Source organism: Emys orbicularis, chromosome 1, assembly GCF_028017835.1.
Source record: "Emys orbicularis isolate rEmyOrb1 chromosome 1, rEmyOrb1.hap1, whole genome shotgun sequence".
NCBI classification, from domain to species: Eukaryota; Metazoa; Chordata; order Testudines; family Emydidae; genus Emys; species Emys orbicularis.
In genome coordinates this window covers 336052322-336078767 of record NC_088683.1, presented here as the reverse complement: position 1 = coordinate 336078767, position 26446 = coordinate 336052322, and the positions used below count along the sequence as shown (strand labels likewise).

At 42.3% G+C, this 26446-nt stretch overlaps 1 protein-coding gene across 1 annotated transcript in view; it reads left to right on the top strand.

Moving 5' to 3' along the window:
• DYNC2H1 (dynein cytoplasmic 2 heavy chain 1) overlaps positions 1–26446 on the top strand; it is a 370096-nt gene that overhangs the window by 270931 nt on the left and 72719 nt on the right. Inside the window, exon 83 of the mRNA XM_065405465.1 lies at positions 22994–23110. Coding sequence (XP_065261537.1) covers positions 22994–23110 — 117 coding nt within the window. The remainder of the gene's footprint in view (positions 1–22993; positions 23111–26446) is intronic.

Here is a 26446-nt window from a genome sequence, read left to right as displayed (position 1 = left end):
TAGCTCTCTAATGGCAAAGACTATTTACAATAATAATTAAGAAAGTATTCCCTTTCTGTATCTTTATTAGGTGATTACTTGATCCATTTATTGTTCTCTGATTTGGACAATTAATAAGGCTGAAGTATATTAACTAAGTTGTGTGTTTTGTGGTGTAATTAATAATGGTCTCTTCTAGGCAATATAAAGACAGAGTTGGTTTATTGTATTTAACTGTTAGTTTTATACTTCAATTAAAATATAGCTTAAAAACAAGTCTTGATGATTATGATATACAGCAATATTGAACCTTTGTCTTGCCCCGTATAAGGAACAGTGTCTATTTACCCCAGAGAAAATGGACTTTAACTCATTCACAGTTTCTTCCAAGATTCTCCCGTGGTTGTGGGGGCGCCATAATTTATACCAGCCCTATACCAAACACAGATTATTTCTCCTACATTTTGCCTTTGCCCAATCCCCATTTACCTCCACAGGGGGAAGGCAGTGGTTGCATATGTCCTGCTCTCCAGCCTCTGCACAGAGTGGTGAGCCTGGTAAGATCTGTTCCACAGAGCAAGTTAGTGTTGCACATACTGTGGGAGTGCCCAAAGGACCTAATCAGGAGGATGATCTCACGTTGTGCTGAATGATGCACAAACACATGGAAAGACATCTGAAGAAGTGAGGTTCTTACCCACGAAAGCTTATGCTCCCAATTCTTCTGTTAGTCTTAAAGGTGCCACAGGACCCTCTGTTGCTGTTTCACTCAGAAGCCCCAATTAAGACTGTTTTCAGAGTGGTAGCCATGTTAGTCTGTATCAGCAAAAACAATGAGGAGTCCTTGTGGCACCTTAGAGACTAACAAATTTATTTGGGCATAAGCTTTTGTGGGCTAAAACCCACTTCATCAGATGCATGGAGTGGAAAAAACAGTAGGCAGGTATAAATACACAGCACATGAAAAGATGGGAGTTGCCTTACCAAGTGGGGGGTCAGTGCTAACGAGACAATTAGAGCTCATTCTTGATCTTCCCCTGTTTGCTGTATAGGATGTTGATCAGGTGGTTCCGCAGTCTCTTTGAAAGTGTGTGTCACAATCTCTCACCATAGTCTGTGTGGTATGTTGATTGTAATGGATTTTTTACCTTCAGTCCTTTTGGTATGATGTCCATCTGTTTGCATTTGGAAAGGAAGATGTCTGTCTGTATCTGCACAAGTTTTTTCATGAAGTTGATGGATTTCCACTTCATATGGCTAAATTCAGTGTCTTGCATGGTGACAGGTTTCAGAGTGGTAGCCGTGTTAGTGTGTTTGCACTGTGCTGACTAATGTTCAGATATGCAATAAAGATATGGGGTGGGATTCACAAGTGAGATTTAGTCACATAGTATACTTTAGGCACCTGAGTCTAAAATTTAGATCTTTAAAACCCCTATTCAACTACAGTCTAATCACATAGGCAGCTAAACACCCTAGGCATCTATGTTTCCACTGGTAAAATCCTTATGGCACCTACATTTCTGCTGCTGGGTATGCACACAGCTGCCTCAGTTCTGACACTGCCAAGCAGCTCAGCACCTACCTCATGCCTAAGCCCCAGCGGTATTCACAAAGTAGGCATTCCCCTGCCATCTCACCTATGGGGCATGATCTGGCACATGTGCTCAAATGCTGCCTTACAGCATGCCTGTGGGGTATTGTGGGGGTGGAGGCGTCTCTCTCTTTCTCTCCCCCTCCCTCCCTCTCTCTCCTGATGAAGCTGTTCCACCTTGTATAAAATACTTAAATAGTCATTGGGCCAGAGAGAAATTGACTGTATAAACCCATGGAAACGCACCGGGGATATAGGAGACCCAAGTTGAAGTCCCTGCTCCAATGACTATTTAACTATACAAAGTGTAACAGCTTCAGCAGAAGATATTGAGACCCACCCCAGACCACTCCATAGCCAAGTGGTTGGGGCATTCTTGTGGGAGACCTGGGTTCAAATCCCTGGCTTTGAGTTAAGTGCCTAACTCCTTTGAGGGGTGGAGCTTAGGTCACACTCCTCTCATTGGCATTTCCTACTGGCTAGTTTAGATTACTTCCTGCTCAGTGGGCTGGCTTTTGGGAATCCCATTCTTAGGCCCCTAATTTTCCCCATGTATTGTGTAGGGAGTCTGGGTGCCTAACCAGGGGTTGTGAATTCCACTTGGGTGGGAGGAGGGCACCTAAAAGTTAGGTGTTGTAATGCTCAGACTAAGTCCCCCTTGTGAATCCCACCCATGGCCCCCATCCTGAAGATCTTATCTAAAAGACTCAAAATACCAGAAAAATCTTATAGGAAAGAGGTGCTGTGAATAGGCAAAGTGATCAGGGTAATGATGAGAAAATGTCTTGTTAGCTCTTTTTTTTTTTTTTTTTTTTTTTTTTTTTTCAATTTTGTTATGATGGGAGAGGCAACAGATGGAGAATCACAGATGAAATGTAAAAAAAAATGGGCAAGGGAGTGAGAAGAAGGGGGAAAGGGATGTTGAATAGGAGGGGAGAGAAGGGAAATAGATGGAAGACAGAAAGGTGCAGAGAAGCCTGGAGGTTAGGGAGAGCAAATGTGGCAACAGTGGTTCAGGGAAAGGGCAGGGATGATCTTAGAGCAAATAACCAGAGTGACAATTTTAAAATCAATCTTCAGACAGCACTGGTGCCTGGGAGCTATGAAGGGGCCTCATTATACACTGCGGTTACTGGGATTATTTCTTCTGCTCCCAGGGTGGGTTTTACTACTAGGTGGCCCTGTTCTCATTTCCCCAGCAATAGGGGAGGGCACTGAGCCCCCAGGATGGGGAGGAAGGGTTCCTTCAACTCTGCTAGAGTCTGAGAGGGGCGGAGTGTTCTAGCTGAGGCTCTCCGGGCTCCTGCTGCTGTGTCTACTGCTCCCAACTGTTCCTGTGTTGCTCTCAGAGACTTGAATTATTAGAATTAACTGATGGTGTAAGCAGGTTCTTTTGTCTAATTTCATTGTTTCTCAACCCATGGACATGACCCAAAATTAGAATGCTAGTGGCTGATTGCTGTCTCTCTCTATCCCCCCATGCAGTACCTCCAATACACCAGGCACTGTTCATGGGCAATTTAGCTCTTCAGCATACTGTGAAAACGATTGTTGCACCATTTTAAAGTGGAAACATTTTTACTTCTTCCCTCCCCCAAACCTTGAGCTGAGTACAGAATATGAGGAAGTGAGAGGGAAAAGCACCCAGCACACCCCACCACCCTATGTGTCATCAAAGGATTTTGAATCCTGGATAGAAGATATTCTAAGAGTGCCCATCACCATGTTATGTAAATCAGTGGAGATGCTCCCATGTACACCAGTGGTGAATTTGGCCCTCAGTTACTTTACTGTATTACTAATATAGTGAGGTATATGGCCTTTTCACACACAAATAAGTAGTACGCGTAGTTTTGAAATTTGAAGACACATTGACAAATGGTAATACGAGAATATGCTTCAGTGATGGAGAGGTTCACTCTTAATTTGATTAAGTTAAAATTGCATAACCTAACAGGTCTCCTATGGTTTGCATTCAAGCTTTTAAGATTTAATTCCCTTGAAAAATATGTGGATGTGGTTCCTTTACAATTCAGTGGTTCTCAAACTTTTGTATGTCATCAAGCCTTTCACACAGCAAGCCTCTGAATGAGACCCTCCCCCCTTGTAAATTAAAAACACATTTTTTTATATTTAGCACTATTATAATTGCTGGAGGCGAAGCGTGGTTTGTGGGTAGAGACTGACAGCTCGCGACCCCCCCATGTAATAACCTCGCGACCCCCATCAGGTCACGATCCCCAGTTTGAGAACCCCTGCTTTACATAGTATAGAGCAGTGGTCTCCAACGTGCTTCGTCAGTTCGGGCGGCAGCCCGAGTGGCTTTTTTTTTTTTTTTGCTTTGGCAAAAATGGTAGAGCCGGCGCGACAGGGGGTGCGTGCTCAAATTTTTTTTACTGATGGGGTGCGCGATCAAAAAAGTTTGGAGACCACTGGTATAGAGTGATAGAGTGTGCACATTTTACTTCTGATACGTAGTAAAGATCTTATCTTGCAAATCACCACCACAAATTACAATTTGGACATGTGCAAGACTAGAATGCATATTTTTAGAAAGAGTATTTAAAAGCAAGTAGAAGTAATCTTTGTCCTTATCCTGCGTCTGTATTTTGTGTCTTTATGCCATGAGTGGCAGCTAAACAGTTTGGAAATTTGTATTGTTGCCTTTGCTAACATCAACTTGATATTGACACCAATAGCATTCATATATTACAGCAAGGTGACTTAAGTAAATAATGATAAATGAAAAAGAATTTGTCAATGAGAGTTGGGTGCACAAAATCAGTCAAGAATATGCTGCTTAATTTTACACATAATGCAAACTTTACAACTACGAAGAGCTGTATATTAGATACATTCTTTTTATAGATGTTCTTGCTTGAAGGAAAACTGAAATTTATTTTATAAAATATATAATCACTTTAGATGTCAAAAAGGATAGATCTTTAATATAGCTACTAAGTAGAGATCAGAGTTAAAATTACTTAGCAGATAGGAAGCCTGTCAGAGAGTGGTACAGTACTTAGCATTTGTATCCATGCATTTTACATTATAAGACAGGCTGGAGATTTTTATAGTAATTTTAACTAGTTATTTATTAGCATATATTGTTTGGTAAACTTACTACTGCTTTATTATGAATACTATTTGTATAGTAAATAATTATTTTAGTCAAATGAATACTGGATGTCTTAAAGCAACAGGGTAAGACAGAGTGGTCTAGTGCTCAGGGCACCGAAAGGAGTATCAGGAAACCTGGGGTGAAATCTTGGCCCATTCAAGTCAATGGGAGTATTGCCACTGACTTCAGTAGGGACAGAATTATAACCTGGAGTTCTATTTCCACCTCTGTCACTGACTTGCTGTATGACTTTCCGCAAGTCACTCACCTCTGTGTTTTTTGTTTTGCTTCCCATTCTTTGTTTGTCTTGTCTATTTAAATGGTAAACTCTTTGGTTCAGGGGTTGCCTCTCACTATGTGTTTGTATAGTGCTAAACTTTGTGGAACCCCATTTTTGGGGCTTCTCTCAGTGTTATTGTAATATAGATAATAAGTCTATAGCCTCTTATTCATTTTTCTGCAGACTAGAATTTCCTTTTTCAAAATTATGGGTCCAATCCAACAAACACTCATTAGTGGATGTAGTGCTTATTCCTGTGAGTAGTTCCAACATTGCGTCCCAATGATGGGACTACTCAGGGGAATAAGCACTGCCTCTGGTATTAAGAGTTTATAGGATCAAGTCCAGTGTTGGAGTTGAGCACTTCCTGGTTAGAATTACTATAGCAAAAAAATAGAAGCTTTTACTGAAAGACAGTGTTCTTCACAATTATGAAGACACTAAAACAGTAACAGGTATTTTTTAAAGTGCGCAATTTAAAAACATTCATATATCTTAAGTAAATATTGATATCACTATTGACAGTATTATAACTAAGAAATGCACTATTCCTTTAAGAGGAATTTAGCCTGCATGTTACCCTTATGTAAATTGTACAGAATCTTTCATTAGAAATAATATTCACTGATGACATGTATTTAATAAATCTGCCATCACGTACATACGATGAATAGGCTTTAGTAGAGCTAGATGGGTTGTGAAATATCCAGCTGCGGGTACCATTAATCAGTTAATGAGCAGCCTGAATATTTCTACCGAGCTAGCATTCTAAAAATGCAGAAAGTATTCCATACCTAGTTTTCATACTCCACCAGTACAACATAAAAGAAATTCACCATACCACAGTAGTCCTGGTAACACCAGTAGGCTATAATGGAGAATTCAGTCTGTTTTGTGGCTGAACTGTCACCAAGCAGCACTTCAAATATCCTTTGTAATTTTCATTAGAATGATGCTGTTCACCTGAGGGTAGTGAATTAGCCCTCCTCCCAGAAAAGGCTGCAGTTTATCCCCAAAAACCTCTTGAATTTCCCAGGATTCACAGTTGGCCAAGGTTATCCACGTCTTTGGCCTCCTCGTCAATGCTGGGACCTCCTGCTAACCCTGCTCCCTTGTAGGGTGTATTCATTAGAACTGTGCTGTCAATGCTTCTCCAGCCAACAGCTGTCCTGATGATCTCTGTAATGGAGGATCCTTAATACAGATGTGGTCCTTGGAAAGAGAATGCAGCTGGAATCCAAACAAGGCCAGTGCAGAGATAATGTGTGGCACCCTGGGCCCATCTGTTCTTCATCCTTTCCAACTGTGCAGATCCCAAGATCCCTAAAGAGTCCTCCCTGAGGTCAAGGGAAAGTGCACTGCAGTGTGGGAGGATCATCCCCTTTTCCCTGCAGAAGAAATGTATGGCTGAAAGGGCCCTTTCTCCCCACCCCCTTTCTCCATGCATGGATTAGGGAGGCACTTACTAAGTGATATATACTAGAATTTTAATTATAGAAATAGTAAATGAGACCATTGTGAGAATGTCATATTTTAGTTAGAGCGGTAAAATTGTGTCAAAACAACATGGTAAAGAGATTTACAGTTTCTTTTCGCGGTACTAAACCTGTAGGAAGAGCTTTCCTGTGCTAAAGATATATATTTGTACATTAAATCTGGTAGATGGCAGTAGAGTACCTGCCTGTATATGTTTCTGTAGATTTACAGATTTTAAAAGGTTATTAATTTTTGTAGCTGAGAATAAAAATCCCTCTTCTCTCTCTCCTAGTTTTGAAAAAGTTTGCAGAGGGGTTTTGAGAAAATTGTCCTTTATAAGCTCTAATGAAACATAATTTTAGCATTTTTATTTGGTAGATGCTAATGTCATAGTCTGTATGCAGTGTTGTTGAAGATGTGTTGGTCCCAAGATATTAGAGAGACAAGGTGGATGAGGACAATATCTTTTATTGTTGGTGAAAGAGACAGGCTTTTGTAGGTCTGAAGAAAACTGCCCTCCAATACCACTCCTGCCTCGAGTTTTGCGCATGATTCGGCTGGACAGGACACAAGTTATTCTCTTTGCCTCCAACTGGCCCAGACAGTTATGGTTTCCGAACCTCCTACACATGTCATCTCAGGCACCAATAATTATTCCTATGTTTCCTGATCTCCTGACTCAGGAGAATGGCACGATCAGACATTGCAACCCACAACCGTTTCACATCGAGCCTAATGGGCATCATCCTTAGAGCAGTCATGTTCTGAAGCTGTACAGAACATCCTTTCTAATAGGAGGAAGGTGGAAGTGTTTCTTTATCTGGGCATATTGAAGATGTGTTTCTCTAGAAGCCACAAATATTCCTTTCATTCTGGACTGTATTTTTTCCTTGAAGACTATAGGTTTATCTGTCATTTCCTTACAGGTCCACTTGGCAGCAATCAGTGCATGCTATCTGCCTTTGCTCTTCACACACCCTCTGACTAGCAGATTCTGGAAATGCCTAATCAGAACCTTTCCCCCTATAAAAAAGCTTACTCCTCAATGGGACTTGCACCTTGTTCTCTCAGTACTCACTGAGGGTATGGCTACACTAAGAAATTAGGTCGAATTTATAGAAGTTGATGTTTTAGGAAGCGATTTTATACAGTCGACGCATTAAGTCGGCGGAGTGCGTCCACAGTACCGAGGCTACCGTTGTCTCTCAGAGCGTTGCACTGTGGGTAGCTATCCCATAGTTCCCGCAGTCTCCGCCACCCATTGGAATTCTGGGTTGAGCTCCCACTGCCTGATGAGGCAAAAACATTGTCGCGGGTGATTTTGGGTACATGTCGTCAGTCACCCCTCCCTCCGTGAGAGCAACGGTAGACAATCGTTTCACACCTTTTTTCCGCACAGACGCCATACCACGGCAAGCGTGCAGCCCGCTCAGCTCAGCCGCCGGTGTTGTGTCCTGGGTGCTCCTGGCAGCAGACAGTGCAGTAGGGCTGCAAACCATCATCACGCTTCTGCTGCCACTCTGCTCTCCTGCTCTGGCAGCAGACGGTGCAATAGGGCTGCAAACCATCGTCATTGAACGACCAAACGATCACTTCCGCTGCCACTCTGCTCTCCTGTTCTGGCAGCAGACGATGTAATAGGGCTGCAAAACCATTGTCATCGAACGACTGAATGACCGCTTCCGCTGCCACTCTGCTCTCCTGCTCTGGCAGCAGATGGTGCAATAGGGCTGCAAACCATCGTCACGCTTCCGCTGCCACTCTGCTCTCCTGCAGATGCCATACCACGGCAAGCATGGAGCCTGCTTAGATCACCGCGGCAGTTATGAGCACTATAAACACCTCGCGCATTATCCTGCAGTATATGCAGCACCAGAACCTGCAAAAGCAGGCGAGGAGGCGATGGCAGCGCAGTGACGAGAGGGATGAGGACATGGACACAAACTTCTCTCAAAGCACGGGCCCTGGCAATTTGGACATCATGGTGGTAATGGGGCAGGTTCATGCCATGGAATGCCGATTCTGGGCCCAGGAAACAAGCACAGACTGGTAGGACCGCATAGTGTTGCAGGTCTGGGATGATTCCTAGTGGCTGCGAAACATTCACATGCGTAAGGGCACTTTCATGGAACTTTGTGACTTGCTTTCCCCTGCCCTGAAGCGCAAGAATACCAAGATGAGAGCAGCCCTCACAGTTCACAAGCAAGTGGCGATAGCCCTCTGGAAGCTTGCAACGCCAGATAGCTATTGGTCAGTCGGGAATCAATTTGGAGTGGGCAAATCTACTGTGGGAGCTGCTGTGATCCGAGTAGCCAACGCAATCACTGAGCTGCTGCTATCAAGGGTAGTGACTCTGGGAAATGTGCAGGTCATAGTGGATGGCTTTGCTGCAATGGGATTCCCTAACTGTGGTGGGGCGATAGATGGAACGCATATCCCAATCTTGGGACCGGAGCACCAAGGCAGCCAGTACATAAACTGAAAGCGGTACTTTTCAATGGTGCTGCAAGCTTCTTGCTTCATGTCACTCCTATCCATTAAAGTTGCATTCCTGGTAGCCATCACCTCAGCCAGGAGGGTTAGTGAGCTTGGGGAATTGGTGGCTGGTCCTTCTTACACTATATTCAGTAAGGACAAGGTTTCATTATGCTTATATCCTAACTTCACCCTCAAAGTAGTCTCTCAGTTTAATCAGAACCAGCCTATCCACTTATCTGTGTTCTTCCAAAACCTCACATATCCTCAGTAGAAAGTCTCTTTTCCCTCAACATTCAGCAAGCCTTAGCCTTTTACCTGCAGGGAATGAAAACAATCAGGAAGTCCCTAGACTATTTGTTGCTATAGTGGAAAGGGTCAGGAGTCAGGCCATATCTCAAAGTATCTTGACATGGATCTCAGGCTGTATTTTACTGTGCTATCAGTCTAATCTTTCCCCTTCTCATGGGGTAGGAACTCATTCCAAAAGAGCACAAGCAACATCTATGGTGATGCTTGAAGAGGTCCCTCTACTTGATATTTGTAAGGCAGCTATGTGGAGCTCAGTCCACACTTTTGCTAGACACTATGTCTTGGTACAGGACTCTTCTGCTGATGCATCTTTTGGAACTGTAGTCCTTCATTCTGCTCTGCCATCTATGACCTCTCACCCTCCCCTGTTTCAGTACTACTTGTCAATCACACACAGTGGAATACATACAGGGACCAACACTTGAATAAAAAGAGAGTTACTTACCTTCTACTATAGTAACTGGAGGTTCTTCGAGATGCGTGGCCCCTATCAGTATTCCACTAACCACCCTCCTTCCCCTCTGCTTCGTATCTTCTGTGATTTGAGGTGGAGAAGGAACTGGAGTGGCAGTTAATCTCCTTGCTCAGAGGCATGAGATGAGTCAGAACACATGCGCAGACTAACGGACACCGCTTTCAAAATTCTCTGACTCTGGGCACACGGAGTGCATGTGTATGCACAGTGGAATACAGGTAGGGACCACACATATCAAAGAACTTCCTGTTACTATATTGTAAGTAACTTTCTCTTATATTCATCAGTTTGGGGTTGGTGTTTGAATAGGTGGATTTTGTTTTTGGAGGGATGGATGAGGAAGATGTCACACCCTCAGAGGCCTCTCTTTGCTCCTTTTAAAGGGCGAGGAAGAAGGGCAGCAGAAGACCTAATACAATGTGGAGTGGCTTTGATCCAGTGGAGTGGCTCTGATTCAGTGCAGAGGCGCAGGAAAAACCTGCCCTGAATCTGGAGCCCTCCACACAACCCAGGGTACTTTAGAGGTGCTGCTCAGCTGAATATAGGAGTAACATCATTTTGGATCCACATCTAGTAAATTTAGTTTTGTGTGGTGCAAGGCATTTGACTACAAGGATTCCCTGTTAGGTCAGCACTTCGACTAAATGCCATTCTTTGTTACAATGATATACATTGTGCATTGATCATAAAACTATCCTCTGGTCATTTGAAAAACTACTTCAGCAGACTAAGTAATTTAATTGCTATCCTCTGTATGAAAAACCACTGGCCATCTTGGGCATAAATTCTGTGATGTGGCTATAAATCTGTTTTAACCGTCAGAATTTCATTTGTGATTAACTGCTGGAGATTGTGTGACTTTCCATCAAGAGGCAGTCACTCAACATTATTTTGTAAAGAGTTTTCAGTCAGTTTGTATTTCAGCTCTTTTTAATTTTCTGCGGTTTTTATAATGTTTATGTGTACATTATAGATGTGCACTGCATGACCGTTTAGAAACAGAACAGCCACTAAAGTCAATGGGAGTCACTTAGGTAAACTCTATGCAACACTTAGAAAATGTACTGCTATGAATGAATATTCTTATTATATCTGTTGAGATAATTTCTTGTTGTTTAATCCAAACATAGATTAGGGATAATAATATTGTGGAGTCAGTGGAGAATGTTGTAATTCAATAGATGTAGAAATGGTCCCTCCCTTCAAATATCTAGCTGCCACTGTTCTTCCTAAAAATACTAAAGATACTGATCTTTAGTATTTCAGAATGGAAACTATCCTGCAGTCCCCAGCCCCCTTAGCTAATCATCAGGAGCATGGATTGAAAGAAGAAGTGATGTTTGAGCCTCATTGTTTATTTGTTGAAGTTTTGCTACTGCCAGTAAATTGTAGGGAGTGGAATCGCGGCCAGTTCCTTTTTAAGATACACTTAGGCCATAGACCTACTGAACACCTCTGTGTCGTCCGTCACTCTTGATAGCCCCACTCAGATTACTGGGATATGTCTGCAGAGTTAGCCCAGGTAAATAGCCATACAGGAAAAGCCTTCCCAACTTACTGGATCCTCACTGTGTGTCATTAGGACTTCTCGGGGCATATCCCTGGTTATTTGAGCTTCTCTGATCTTTTCCAGTGAATTATGGGGGAACTTATCAGTCCTTTCGCGCACAGAGGGAATTGCAGGAAGACACAGAAGGACTGTCAGCCTTGAGTCATTGAGCCTGTGTCTGCACTGCAGAGCAGGTTACCAGCCCGAGTGAAAACAGAACCCAGACTCTAACAACCAAGCCAATTAGCATGGGTTGAAAACTCCATTAAATTTGGGTTAGAGGTTTTTGAGTGTAGACAGGAGGGTGGGGAGTTAAGGGCAACACCAAGGCTTAAATTCTCATCAAGTTTTTCCCAGAGCCCCCACTCTGGCATGCTACAAATACTCCATTGGGTTTGAAAATATTTACCAGAGCTCCGCTCCAGACAGCTCTGGCTGAAATTAAGCCCTGGGGAACACCCAAGTGAGAGCCTGGGCTAACTCTGTTTAAAGTTATGCTAAGGAATTTAACACTCTTTTAAAAAAAATTTTTTTACTGTTTTTATGACTATTTGATATAAGTTGTCACGTAGAAGAGTGGCCTAAGTAGTAAAAAGGCTTTTATAGCCCTGACAGTGGTATTCATTATGGACCTGGTTGAAGAAAGCATTTAAGCATGGGCTTAAGTCTGTCCCTATTAAGTATGTGCTTAAATGCTGTCCTATATTGGGAAGCTTTACTGAATGGGGCCTAGGTGTGTTGCAAGCATCTTCAACTATATCAGGGTGCCACTTAGATCCAAACTATTTTATTACATACATTATTACCTAAGCCCCATTTCAGTATAGAACAGTCACTGGAGTACAAAATATAATTTCTTTGCTTAGTTCATGGACTTTATTTTAGTAATATGTCCTTTGAAAAGAGTATTATAGTGTCTGTTTTCATGAGCACTTCAGTAAAATACAAAAGGCACAAACAGATGTCATTGCTTTAATTAACAAAAATAAAAGTGTTTTTGAATATGCTTTGCATGGTAAACTCAGCAATCAAAATTTTATAATCAAAAATTGCAACTGGACTGCAATGAATAATACAATAGGAAAGTGCTTCCACTACCTTTTAATATTTGACCACCCAGACACTAGACCCTCATAACATTAGTTTTTCTTCAAATGATTGCATATGTCCATTCTACTTCAGGTGTATACATGCCTAGTGCATTAGCATCAGATTTTTCTCTTAGCGATACCCATCAGGGTGGCACATGAGTGTTCTGCTGCCAAGCGATGGTATAAAGGGCAGAGCTGCCCCCCAACCCCCTCAGTTCCTTCTTACCAGGTGTGGGAGTGTGCTGCTTTGCTGCGGCAAGTATTTCCTTCTTTCTTAGTTTTTTCTGTTGTATATCTTTGGTACTATTTAATAGTTCATAGTCTTAGTGTAGTATTTTACTAATAGCATACATTTCGGTTCCCCCGGGTTCTGGGTACCAGTGATATGTCTTGGTCCCCAGGCTTCAAACCTTGTGATGAACACAAGAAGCTGATGCTGGTCAGTAACCCACACTCCAGGTGCCTAAAGTACCTCGGAGAAGTTCACATCAGGAACATGTGCCAAATCTGCAAGGACTTTAAGTCCGGGACTAAAAAGGACAGGGAAGTCAGACTAAACCATCTTCTTATGGAGGCAGCCCTGCATCAACCCTAACAACCTTCCCACTTGGGGCAGACACCGAGCACCTCTACTTTGGTTAGAAGCACCCCTCCTGACATGGCAGACCTCAGCACCAGTCTTCTTCTCCATTACTGAGGAAGAAACTCAAGAAGACTGTATCGAGGAACTAATTGTCCAGGAGATTAAGGTCCCTAGCACCAACATACAGTAAATGAAGTGTGGAGCAAGTTAGAGCGTGTTCAATGCCAAGACACTCCCTGCTGCAGATAGCATCTCAGATGAGTGCTGGTAGAGTCATGGAGACTGACCTCTAAGGGAGCTCCAATCAGAGATGCCATCCTCTGAGGCTCAGCAGCAGCAGGAGAATCTCTTGGTGTCATCAACAGATGCCGCAACATGTGATCTGCTGAGTCTTTCGGTGTCTGCTTCGCTGACGGTTCAAGAGATGTCTCTCCCAGTACCAATAGAGACTTACCAGCTGCTAGAGTTCAGCACACGATAGTGTGGGCATCTCCAGACACTCGGGTACCCCCTCATACAGTGCCTTCTAGAGGCAATCTCTGATGCCAACTTCTCCAGATTCCTGTCATGGCTTCCAGGCACTACACCTCTCTCATCAGATAATTTGAGTTTGTCTGAATTGGAAGCTGACTCCTACGTCCTGGTAATCACATAAGCCATCACTCTCCTCAGAGGGGTTTTTACTGTTGATATGCAGCAGAGGGTCTGTATTAGTCGGCTAGTAGGGAGCCTGGATCTGGCAGTAATTGGGCTCCGGTGCCATATCAATGATCGTATTGGAATCCACATGGTTTTCTCCTGCCTCCAGATCCTCTGCACACCCTCCCCTCTCTACAGTCTCCAGTAGGCATCACAAAGCTGCATGTCAAGAGCCGCGAGAAGCTGCTCCCGGTACTGAGCTTGGTGCCAAACATGAGCAATCTGCCCCAGTGAATCCACCTTTGGAGAAATTGGGGAAAGCTCCACTTCAGCCAGCCTCGGCTTCCTCATCCTTGCTGCCCAGCAAGGTGGTAGTGTCTGCTGTTCCCTCATGTGACAAAGTTCTGTCCTTAACTCCGTGGGTCCTGCGTTTCCTGACGGATTTTGCTAGCCTCAGAGGCTCACTGTGACCCTCCACATAGCCCTTCTCTCTCTAGAGGCAAGGGTCACAGTCTACTGAGCCATTTTCATCATAAGCCAGCAAGGGAGGTGAGGAGAAGCAACCCTCCCTCACACAGTCTGTGTTGTCTCCCAGTATCAGTGATTAATCAGGGAGGGGAGGGGGGAGCCCGGGCCCGCCCTCTACTCTGGCTCCAGCCCAGGGACCCTAAAATTAGCAGCTATGGAAGCTGACTTTTTGGAAATAGACGTATAATTCCCTGGGTCACTTCCCCACAGCAGCCCCCCACTCAATATCTTCTTCACAATTACCTCAGGGCCTCCTTCCTTGCACCTGATATAGATTTGTTCTGGTTCGTTCCTCCAATAGCGCAGCTCCCTCCTATAGCTCCTGACACCCGCACCTCACTGACTAACTGGGAGGCTTTTAACTACTTCCAGCCAGTCCTTGATTGGCTTCAGGTGTCCCAATCAATCTAGCTATCTCCACTGCCTTCTAGAAGGATCTTAATTGGCCCCAGGTGTCTTGATTAACCTGGAGCAACTGCCATTTTGTTACCATGGCACCATGATTTGTTTAGTCTGGGGTTAACATACCTGTTCCTCACTACTTGACTGTAGCCATCTGGCCTTGCCCCATCACACTCACCTCCCCTAGATTATTACAGGGCTCACAAGGACCTCCTAGAGAGGGTAGTTTTCTCCTTAGATATATAGGTGGAAGTAATTCAGGAGAGCTCACACAGATTGATTAATATATTGGGATCTGTGGAGCCTTCTTGAGTGGCACTCGCCATAAATAAAGCTATTCTGGGGCCCACAAAATTATGGTGGCAAACACCATCTTCCCTGCCTCCCACAGCTAAAAGGACTGAATGGAGGTATCACAGGGTTTTGAATTTTTTTATATCCACCCCAAGGTTCAGATGTTAACAAAAAAAGAGCACTAGGGTCAGCAGGCATTTACCCCAAAATCAAAAGGTGCAAAGAAGCTCAATCTCCTTGGGAGAAAAGTTTATTCTACATGTGGACTGCAACTCCATATTTCTAATCAGCAAGCATTGCTGCCAGAGGAGGCCAGACAAGAGTTTCTTGCACTGGTAGTTGAGGGTTTTATATGGTAGCCAGGACCTTACTTCATGCTGTATTGGATGCTGAAATTCTGCTGCCAGATCCATGGCATTGACCATTACATTGCATAGTTGGTCATAACTCCAACCCTCAGATCTTCCTCAGGAGATCCAAGAGACCATTCAGAATCTCCCTTTTGAAGGACTCCACTTCTTTGCAGAAGACCAAGGATGAGCTTCATAGCCTTAAAGCCTCTACGGCTATGCTGAAGTCTTTGGGTATTTACATTCCTCTCCCAAAGAAGCAGCAGTTTCATTCACATTGATCCCACCATTATGCTTTCTTGGTGCCTCACCAGCAGGACCAATCTAGGAGGAAGGGGAAAGTTATAGGAGGAGACCATCTCTGCCCGCTTTTTCATCCATTGCAAACTTGTCCAGACAGCTTGGGAACACCAGTCATTTTAACATTCTTGTCAAGGACAGCTTACCAGTTTGCCAACTTCTCCTATATATTTTTTTCCAACTACCTAGCCTATTTGCTACATTCTTGGACCTATTTCACTACAGACCAGTGGATCTTCAGCACGGTGGAATTGGGATACACTCTTCAGTTTATTTCTAACCCCTCCACATCTCCCTTCCACATCCGTTCTCAGGGACCACTCATGAGAAAATTCTCCTTTGGGAGGTACAATCTCTCTGTCTGTTTGGAGCCATAGAAGAAGTTTCTCCTTTACACAGGGGAAACGGGTTTTATTCATGTTACTTCCTAATTCCAAAAGGAAATGGGGAGGTCTCAGATTCAAACTAGACCTGCAAGGGCTGAACAAATACATAAAGAAAATAAAGCTTTGCATGGTCACTCTGGTTTCAATTATCCCTTCCCTGGATCCTATTGATTGGTATGCTGCCCTTGACTTGAAGGACTCATACTTCCATGTGGCAATACATAAAAGACACAGGAGATTCCTTGGATTTGTGGTCAACCAATCTCACGGTCAGTTTACAGTCCTGCCATTTGGCCTTTCTGTGGCCCCATGTGTTTTTACAAAATGCATGGCAGTGGTGGCTGTGTTCCTGAGGAAATCAGAAGTTCAAGTGTTTCTGTACCTGGATGACTAGTTGGTGAAAGTCTAATCCAAGAGCCAGGTTTTATCCAGTGTGGCTAAGATACAGTCCACTTTCAGCTCACTGGGATTGCTAATCAATGAGGGAAAGTTTATCCGCTCACGTGTTCAGAGAATAGGGTTTATAGAAGCGGTCTTAGATTCTACAGAAGCCGGGCAATCATTCTGAAAACCAGGTTCTAGACAGTGCTGGCTATTTCATCAGCTCTGAAGTCCCATCCTAGCATGACAGCATATAATTGCTTCAGTCATCTGTGTCACATGGCCTCACATACTTATGTGGTTCTGCATGCCAGGCAGCAACTGGGAAGCTGCAGAGATGGCAGAGCTTGGTGTAGTCCCTGATTCATCATCCACTGATTATGTTGGTTTAAGGGCCCACTCAAGTCGTAGCCTCTTTGGACTGGTGAATGGACCCATCCAATGTAGGAGTTGGTGTTCCTTTTGTTCCTCCACAACTTACTTTGACTCTGGTTACAGATGCTTCCACCCGAGGTTGGATAGCCCACCGGGGAACTCTGCAGACTTAAGATCTCTGGTCTGTCTAGGATTTAGCTCTCCATATAAATGTAAGATAGTTGAAAACCATTCATCTAACTCGTCACACTTTCCTCCCCCACATCAAGGGACCATTATGATTTTCTGTGGCCTGTGTTATACAGGAGGTCAGACTAGATGATCATAATGGGCCCTTCTGGCCTTAGAATCTATGAAAAGGGAAAGAATTTACTAGTTCTTATGGACAACGCAGCAATGATATTCTATGTGTTGGGGAGGCTGTTTTGCCATTAGCTCCATCAGGGTGCACCTAGCCACTATTTCTGCCTTCCACCCTCCAATTGATAATCCAATCCCGCGTCACTGAGATTGTTGAAGAGTCTGGACCAGTTATATGCCCAAGTAGAGAATCCTATTTCCCCTTTGGACTTAAACCTGGTGTTAGCAAAGCTCATGGGTCCACCCTTTCAACCAATAGCTTACCTGTTTGTTGCTTCATCTTTCATTTAACATAACTGTTTTTGTGGCAATTACCTTTGCAAGGAATGTAGGAGAATTGAGAGCCCTGGTATCTGACCTGCTTTATACAGTCTTCTATAAGGACAAGTTACACCTACACCCTCATCCAAAATTTCTCACTTCAATATCAATCAGGCAATGTAGTTACTAACTTTCTTCTCTAAGCCTCATGCTAATAAGGATGAGGAGAGACTACACACAGGTTGTTAGAAGAGCATAAGCATTTTAATTCGATGAGACCAAACTGTTTAGGTCCTCCTCACAACCGTTTGGGATGAGATTGGAAGGCTCTTCATCCTGTCTGCAACTACCACAAAGAATCTCATCATGGATTTCCTCGTGTATATGTTTTTGCTCTGACATGGTCCATGTAATTCCACTGCACAGAGTGCTAGCATATTCATCAAGCTCACATGCAGCCTCTGCAGCCTTTCTAGCTCTAGTTCCTATACTGGATAGTTGTAGAGCTGTAATTTGGTTTTCAGTACATACTTTTGTTTCTCAATATGCCATTTCTCAGCAGTCTAGAGATGATGCCAGATTTGGACATGTAGCCCTTCAGTCATTATTCAAACACCAGTTCCACCTCCAGATTGAATTGCTTTTGAGTCACCTCAAATAGAATGGACATGTGCACTCACTGGAAGAAGAAAGAACAGTTACTAACCTGTTCCATAACTGTTGTTCTTCGAGATGTGTTACACATGCCCATTCCATGCCCCAGCCTCCATCCCCTCTGTATTGCAGTCTGTCCAGTAAGAAAGAAGCAAGGGGGCTCAGGAGTGGCTCTCCTCTTTTATAGAGGACACATGCGCCGCCTCCATTGGATACTGCTAAGGGAAAAATCTCTGAAGGAAGTGCACTGGGCGCGCACACACACACACACACACACTTGAAGTGGAATGCACATGTGCAACATATTGAATGACAATAGTTACAGAACAGGTTAGCAACAGATTTTTTCCCCCAAATAGTTGAAGCTGAACATTTATATTAATCAAATTATTTTAATTACAACAAAAACATTGTATTTTGTCAATCACGTTAACAAAACAATCACATATGTTTGTGCAACTTTGAAGAAAAAGAATGCAATGCTCATATGAAGTGCTACCTGAACTGTCAGGTTAAAAGTGAATTTGACAAAAATCTTTTAGTTCATTGCACATGCTCTGAGACAGCCATAGAACGAGAATTATAGCTAGAGCAAATTATAGCTGGAAGGCACAAAATTATTGTTATGAACTTTATTCTCTATCAGAATGTTTGTATGTGTTCAGAATGACACGAGCAACACACATTGTAAACACACTATGATCAAAAGATTATACAGTAAAAGCTGTTTTATCTGGCACTTCACCAACCAGAAAGCTCTATAAACCAGCATTTATGATCTTCATTGAAATTCCGATTTATAGTCTGTTTGGCGCAGGGCCAGCAGGGGGTTGGGGCATGGGAGGGGGTGTGGAGCATGGGCTCTGGGAGAGAGAGTCTGGGTGTGGGAGGGGACTTGGGGTAGCGGGTTGGGGCATGGGAGGGAGTGCGGGGTGCCGGATCCGGGGGGCACTCACCTCGGGTGGCTCCCCGCAAGCAGTGACCTGTCCCAGCTGCTCCTAGGTGAAGATGCAGCAGGCAGCTCTGCACGCTGCCTCCACCCACAGGCACTGCCCCCACAGCTCTCATTGGCCATGGTTCCCAGCCAATGGGAGCTGCGGAGCTAGCACGTGGGGTGGGGGCAGCATGCAGAGCTGCCTGCCGCACCTCCGCCTAGGAGCAGCTGGGACAGGTCGCTGCTTGCGGGGAGCCAGGGGTGAGCGCCCCCCAGATCTGGCACCCTGCACTCACTCCCGTGCCCCAACCTGCTGTGCCGAGCCCTCTCCTGCACCCAAACTCCCTCCCAGAGCCCTCACCCCCTCCGCCTCCCCCATCCCGAGCCCCGCACCCCCCCACACCCCCAAACGCCCTCCATCCAGTTAACTGAAATTTTTCACTTAACAGCACCCCCCATTCATAGAATCATAGAAGATTAGCATTGGAAGAGACCTCAGGAAGTCATCTAGTCCAACCCCCTGCTGAAAGCAGGAACAACCCCAACTAAATCATCCCAGCCAGGGCTTTGTCAAGCTGGGCATTAAAAACCTCTAAGAATGGAGATTCCACCACCACTCTAGGTAACCCATTCCAGTGCTTCATCACCCTCCTAGTGAAATAGTTTTTCTTAATATCCAACGTAGACCTCCCACACTGCGACTTGAGACCATTGCTTCTTGTTCTGTCATCTGCCACCACTGCGTACAGCCTAGCTCCATCCTCTTTGGAATCCCCCTTCAGGTAGTTGAAGGCTGCTATCAAATCCCCCCTCACTCTTCTCTTCTGCAGACTAAATAAGCCCAGTTCCCTCAGCCTCTCCTTGTAAGTCATGTGCCCCAGCCCCCTAATCATATTCGTTGCCCTCCGCTGGACTCTCTCCAATTTGTCCACATCCTTTCTGTAGTGGGGGGCCCAAAACTGGACACAATACTCCAGATTGGCCTCACCAGTGCCAAATAGAGGGGAATAATCACTTCCCTCAATCTGCTGGCAATGCTCCTACTAACTAGACATTGAGCCATTGATCACTACCCGTTGAGCCCGACGATCTAGCCAGCTTTCTATCTACCTTATAGTCCATTCATCCAATCCATATTTTAACTTGCTGGCAAGAATACTGTGGGAGATGGTATCAAAGGCTTTGCTAAAGTCAAGATATATCACATCCAACTCTTTCCCCATATCCACAGAGCCAGTTGTCTCATCATAGAAGGCAATCAGGTTGGTCAGGCATGGCTTGCCCTTGGTGAATCCATGTTGACTCTTCCTGATCACCTTCCTCTCCTCCAAGTGTTTCAAAATGGATTCCTTGAGGACCTGATTTTCCCAGGGACTGAGGTGAGGCTGACCGGTCAGTAGTTCCCCGGATTCTCCTTCTTCCCTTTTTCACAGATGGGCACTATATTTGCCTTTTTCCAATCATCCGGGACCTCTCCTGATGGTCCACGAGTTTTCAAAGATAATGGCCAATGGCTCTGCAATCACATCAGCCAAACTCCGTCCGCGCCCTCAGATGCATTAGATCTGGACCCATGGACTTGTGCGTGTCCAGCTTTTTAAAATAATCCTTAGCCTATTCTTTCACCACTGTGGACTGCTCACCTCCTCCCCATACTGTGCTGCCCAGTGCAGCAGTTTGGGAGCGGACCTTGTCTATGAAGACTGAGGCAAAAAAAAAAACACAAAACATTGAGTACTTCAGCTTTTTCCACATCATCTGTCACTAGGTTGCCGCCCCAGTTCAGTAAGGTTCCCACACTTTACCTGACCACCTTCTTGTTGCTAACATACCTGTAGAAACCCTTCTTGTTACCCTTCACATCCCTTGCTAGCTGCAACTCCAATTGTGTTTTTGCCTTCCTGATTACACCCCTGCTTGCTCAAGCAGTATTTTTATACTCCTCCCTTGTCATCTCTCTAAGTTTCCACTTCTTGTAAGCTTCCTTTTTGTGTTTAAGCTCACCGAAGATTTCTCTGTTAAGCCATGCTGGTTGCCTGCCATATTTGCTATTTTTTCTGCACGTTTCCCCTACATGCCAGATAAAACAGCCTTTACTGTAGTCAGAAAAAAATCAGTTTGGCTGAGTTAAACAAGAATCTTTTCTGTTATAATAAAATTAACTAGACATTCCAAAGCATCTTTTAAGGGTGTTGGTGTTAAAAGACTAGAGAATAAAATAATCTCTAGTCAATGTTAAGGAAGCAAATTAGCAAAAATAGGGAATTCCTGTAAAGATGGAAGTGATGAAAAATAGGAACAGACAATTTTCAAGAATATTTAATTAAATAAGTTTTTCTTGGTTAGGTACATATTCCTTGAATTTGAAAACATATTGATAATTTCAGTTAAAAGAATTAAGAACAAAGTGATAGTTTTCAGTTCTGTACTTTTTCAGATACATTTAATCAAGCCATTTACCCTAAGTATTAAATGTAGGCAAGCAGTAAGAGGTGAGCATTGTAGTGTGCTTTTCGCAGGCAGACTTCTGTGCCTGAGTAAAAGTCTCTTTTCCACTATAAGATGCAGGATCAGGACCAATGTATTTTATTGTGACATTCTCTGACCCAAGTCAGATAACAATGTTCCTTAGGACTTTGTGTTGTTACAATTCCTTATCAAGGTAATAATGAAACAAACAATTTTTCCTCGTTTATGCTCTCTACTGTACAGTCCAAAAGGATATGTTGTTTTGATTTACTTTACTTCAAAATTTTGAGGAAATAAAACATTAACATTAAATAAAATGGTGAATTTTCCACAAAAATTTAAAGCCTTTTTTAGCCTAATTAAAAACATAATATGAAGCCTTTGCCACTCTGTGTATGTTTCTCTGAAGTTCTTACTCATTTTCTGTCATGTTTGGCAAATTTAAAACAAGAATAAATGATAGTCAATATTTTAAAAGTTAAAACAACACTTCCATGCTCTACCAATTAATGATGCCTCATGCTGCAGCAAGGCTGATAAATTAGATGCTGATGTTTTGGTTCAGCCAAAGCAAATGAAAATAATTTATCAGGGAAACAAAAGAAAATGAAACACTGCATCATTACACATTTTTCAAGATTAGAAAATCAATCAAAAATGCAGAAACAACTTGACTTCAAGTGCATGATTGTGAATGCATAACAATTAAATAGTCCAATCCTTTTGAAAGATTAATGTACTTTTTATTACAAACTTTAGTTATTTGAAGTCAAACAAAACAAGAATCACATGATTTGGAAACAATAAAGGAATTGACTGTCTAAACTAACATATCAACAGAAGACTATTTGGCATATTCAGCAAATCTGTTACCTTACGTGTAGTGTCAGAGGCATACTGCATTGCCATCGAGGAAGATTAATTACAAAAATATCTTTAAAGGGAATTCAACAGCTGTGCTGTAAAAGTGAAGAATCCTGAACGTTGGGATGAAATATTGGCCCCACTGACGTTCATGTGTGTTCTGCTATTGACTTCAGTAGGACCAAGAGTTCACCCTGGATATTTACAAACACAGAAGGACTAAGGCTGAATTTCCTAGAGCTCCATTACATTATTACTGTGCTAAATTATAACTCCAGTTCATCATCCATATTATCATAAACATTTTTATTTTTTTCTTTCCTTAAAATAAATGGAGAATAGTTTGAGCAGGCGTGGGTAGCTAAGTAAACAACAGAGTCCAACTGCGAAATAAGAATAAATGAGTTTTAACTGACTTTATGTCCCTTCAGAGATGTGCATACCTAAGAGTTGTGCCTTCATTTGTACAGACAGAGCTCTGTTAAGGTCAGAATTTTGAACCTTGTTGTATATTTTAGGAAAAAGAGAAGCTTTAATTAATTACAAACCTCATTAGTGTATAAGTTTCTAACTGGACACTAGGAATGTGACAGAGGTAAGGACAATGCCAAGATTTTTTTTTTTAAATGAATAGGGCTCAAATAATTAGTAGTACTGGGTCTAGGGATGACTTGTGTTTGGCTTAGATCACAATATTAATTAATTGTACACAAAATTGTAGTCTGGACAAATTTCAGTTCATTTGCTTCTGTATTGTATTTTTATAAAGGAGGAAATTTGTGTTTATTTCTCTTATTTCTAATCCTGTTCAAGATTTGCATATATATGGCCTTCCCCTTACATTATCTTCTCATTTTTCAGGTCATTTCACAGCTTCGAATCCTGAGCAGGTCAGTAACTGCTGGCTGCAAATTTGACAGAGAAATCTGGTCTAATGAGCTTTCTCCTGTTCTCAACTTATGGAAGAAACTTAATCAGGTAAGAAAACAGCTTGTTAAAAAGACTATTTCTCTTCAGAAGTACATAATTTTTAAGATTTTTTTTTTTAATAATGGGACACTACAACAATAATGTAAAATGTATTTGAAATAAGTAGTATAATGAGAAATACATACAGTTGGATTAGGGATAAAGTCCACATTCAGGATGATAATCATCTTCACTGTCAATCTTTTCTTCATATTGATGTGACTGCACAGTCCCAACGTTTGTGAATCAGATCTCCTATGTGGCTTTGAAACCTACAGTAAAATGTGTAAGTCTCAAACTCCATCTGCTCATTTTCTGTGGCATCTAGTAGAGATTATTTTAGATTTTAAAACATTGCAATTATAATTAAGAAACCACTGACTCTTTGTGCAACTCTTCCCCACTCATCTCCCATGTGTCTCAAGTTCTTTAAGGTATAATTATTAAAATTTATTTGAGATGTATGTAAATGAAATGCTTGTAGAGCACTGACACTGATTTTTCTGTGTAATATTGCCATAGTACAGAACGGTAGTTCCTGTAAGGAATTAGAAATTTTTTTAAAAAGTCATGATTGAAGTTGTAAATAATGCTATCTTTTAGATCTATCTTAACTTGATTTATTTCTATAATCTGGGAAAAGATTAGGGGCCAGATTCACCAGTATACTCTGACTATTTTGAATCACACCTGAAGTGCAGGAGCTATAAACATCGGTTAGCTGGCCAGCTAAAATGGGTTTACAGCACAATCAGCCTGAGCAAGCAAGAGCATACTGATGAATCTGGCCCTAGATCTGTATTGCCTTCAAACATATAAACATTACACACAATGCTCTTTTGCATGAAACTGGCAAATCACCTCACTACCACTCACTAATACTGAATTAATTGTGATACTAGTTATGACTATATGAAAATTGTTGTGATCACTCTAGGGGAGGGAAAGGATTTTTCTTAGAGTTTCAAAAGTCTGATAGTTTTCACCTGCCAAGCACTTAAAAAAATCATTTACATATACAGTATGTTATATTCAAAAATGTAATATCTGAAAACACTGTACACAACAGTGAAATAAATAGATGCAATTTTACATTATTGTTTATGCTAATATTTACATGACACATGGACAATTAAAAGTTCTGGGTTTTCTTTTTAATTACATTATTCATGTAACAGATATGTCAGTGTTTTTGTATATTTTAGCATAGCACTTCCTAACTTTTTCATACTAGAGGGTTTTTTTAGTCATGTTTATATTAAGGTATATATTTTTTTCAAATACTTGATCAATATCTTGGGAATCTTAATTGTCTTGAAAGATACTCTAATTCAAACTTATAACAAATCCCAACATTTATTATGAATACTGTATTCTAAATGATGTCTCAGGACTAAACATGCAACTCCTAATCCATGAAATACCTCTGTGTATGATCTTTTAGAAAGCAAAATTGTTTAACCTAGAGCTGTTTTAAGCATATGAGGAATTATTCTCTAGATGCTGTTCTCAGATAAGTTCTGTGGGTTCTAGTCACCCATACTCCTGCATATATATATATATATATATATATATATATATATATACACACACACACACACACACAGCCATCTGCTGGAGTTAAAAATCAAGTGCAAGAATGCTGAGAGAGAGACATCCCTCTACTAATAATGGATTGGTTAGCAGAATAAAACTCAAAAGGTTGATACTTATGCAGGATGGTTGTTGTGAGTAGCACAAATCAAATGTGCCTCTACAACAGGGGATGGTTAGGTGATAGTACTGTTGAAAAGAATCTGGGTGGATCACAAATTGAATATGAGCGAACCAACAATGGGATGCAATTGCAAAAAAGGGTAATATTCTGGGGTGTATTAACAGGAGTCTTTTATGTAAGACATGGGAAGTAATTATCCCACTTTTCTCTGCCCTGGTGAGATATCAGTGGAGTAGTGTGTCCATTTCAGGGTACCCGGGCATGTTTAGGCTTGAGAAAAGATCATAGAATGTCAGGGTTGGAAGGGATCTCAGGAGGTCATCTAGTCCAACCCCCTGCTCAAAGCAGGACCAATTCCCAACTAAATCATCCCAGCCAGGGCTTTGTCTAGTCTGACCTTAAAAACCTCTAAGGAAGGAGATTCCACTACCTCCGTAGGTAACCCATTCCAGTGCTTCACCACCCTCCTAGTGAAAAAGTTTTTCCTAATATGACTGGGGGGACATAGTAACAGTCTTCAAATATCTTAAAGACGGTTATAAAGAGAGTGATCAGTTGTTCTCCATGTCCAGTGAAAGTAGGACAAGAAATAATTGGCTTAATCTTCAGACAGGGAGATTTAGGTTAGATATTAGTAAAATCATTCTAACTATAAAGTTAGTTAAGAACTGGAATAGGCTTCCAAGGGAAGTTGTGGAATCCCCATCACTGGAGGTTAGACGACACCTGACAGGGATGGTCTTGGGCAGCCTCAGCACCAGGGGCTGGACTAGGCAATCTCTTGAGGTCCCTTCCTGCCCTGTTTTTCTAGGATTCTATGATTTTTTTGCTACCAAAACTCATTCACGGACTTTGCAAATGCACAATAAACTCATTTTCAGTTCTTAAATAGAATTACTCAAAACACATACATCCAATTCCTGGCAACAGCATTGAAATGCAAAATCCTAACTCTAATATCCTCTTTCCTTTTGGATTTTCAAACTACACCTATGTCTTTTAATCACATAATGTTATTTGGCTGGGGTGGATGTAAAGTTTTTGCATTTGACTGTGTTTGTTATGAATTGTACATGTGTGTATTTTGTGATGGTTCTGTGTTTGAATTAGGGTTGCCAAGTGTCCATTTTTCAACCGCTAAAAGTCCAGTCAGTGGCGCAGTGGGGGTAAGGCAGCTCCCTGCCTGCTCTGGCGCCGCACAGCTACTGGAAGCAGCTGGCATGTCCAGCTCCTAGGCACTGGAGCGGCCACAGGGGCTCTGCACCCTATTGACATCTATGGAATACTCATTTAAGTAAGGTCTACTTAGATGAATGAAGGCTTACAATTTCAGTTTCACACTAATGTGTGATACACTAATACAGCTTTTTTAAAATGTTTTTATTTTTTAAAAGTAATTGGAAATAAATGACAGCCAAGGAAACTGTGCGATTTCCCTTATGCATAACATTACTTATGCACCAACCCGCAATACAAGGTTTGACCTACATGGAACAGTCTAAGGGAGCAAAAGAGGATACTCCAATAAATGTCTTGACCAATTTTTCCCAGTTAGGCCAAAGGGAGGCTACTTACTAGGCAGTGTGGCAAGGCACCTTCTCAGTCTCACCAGCCTCAGCTGCTTTTAG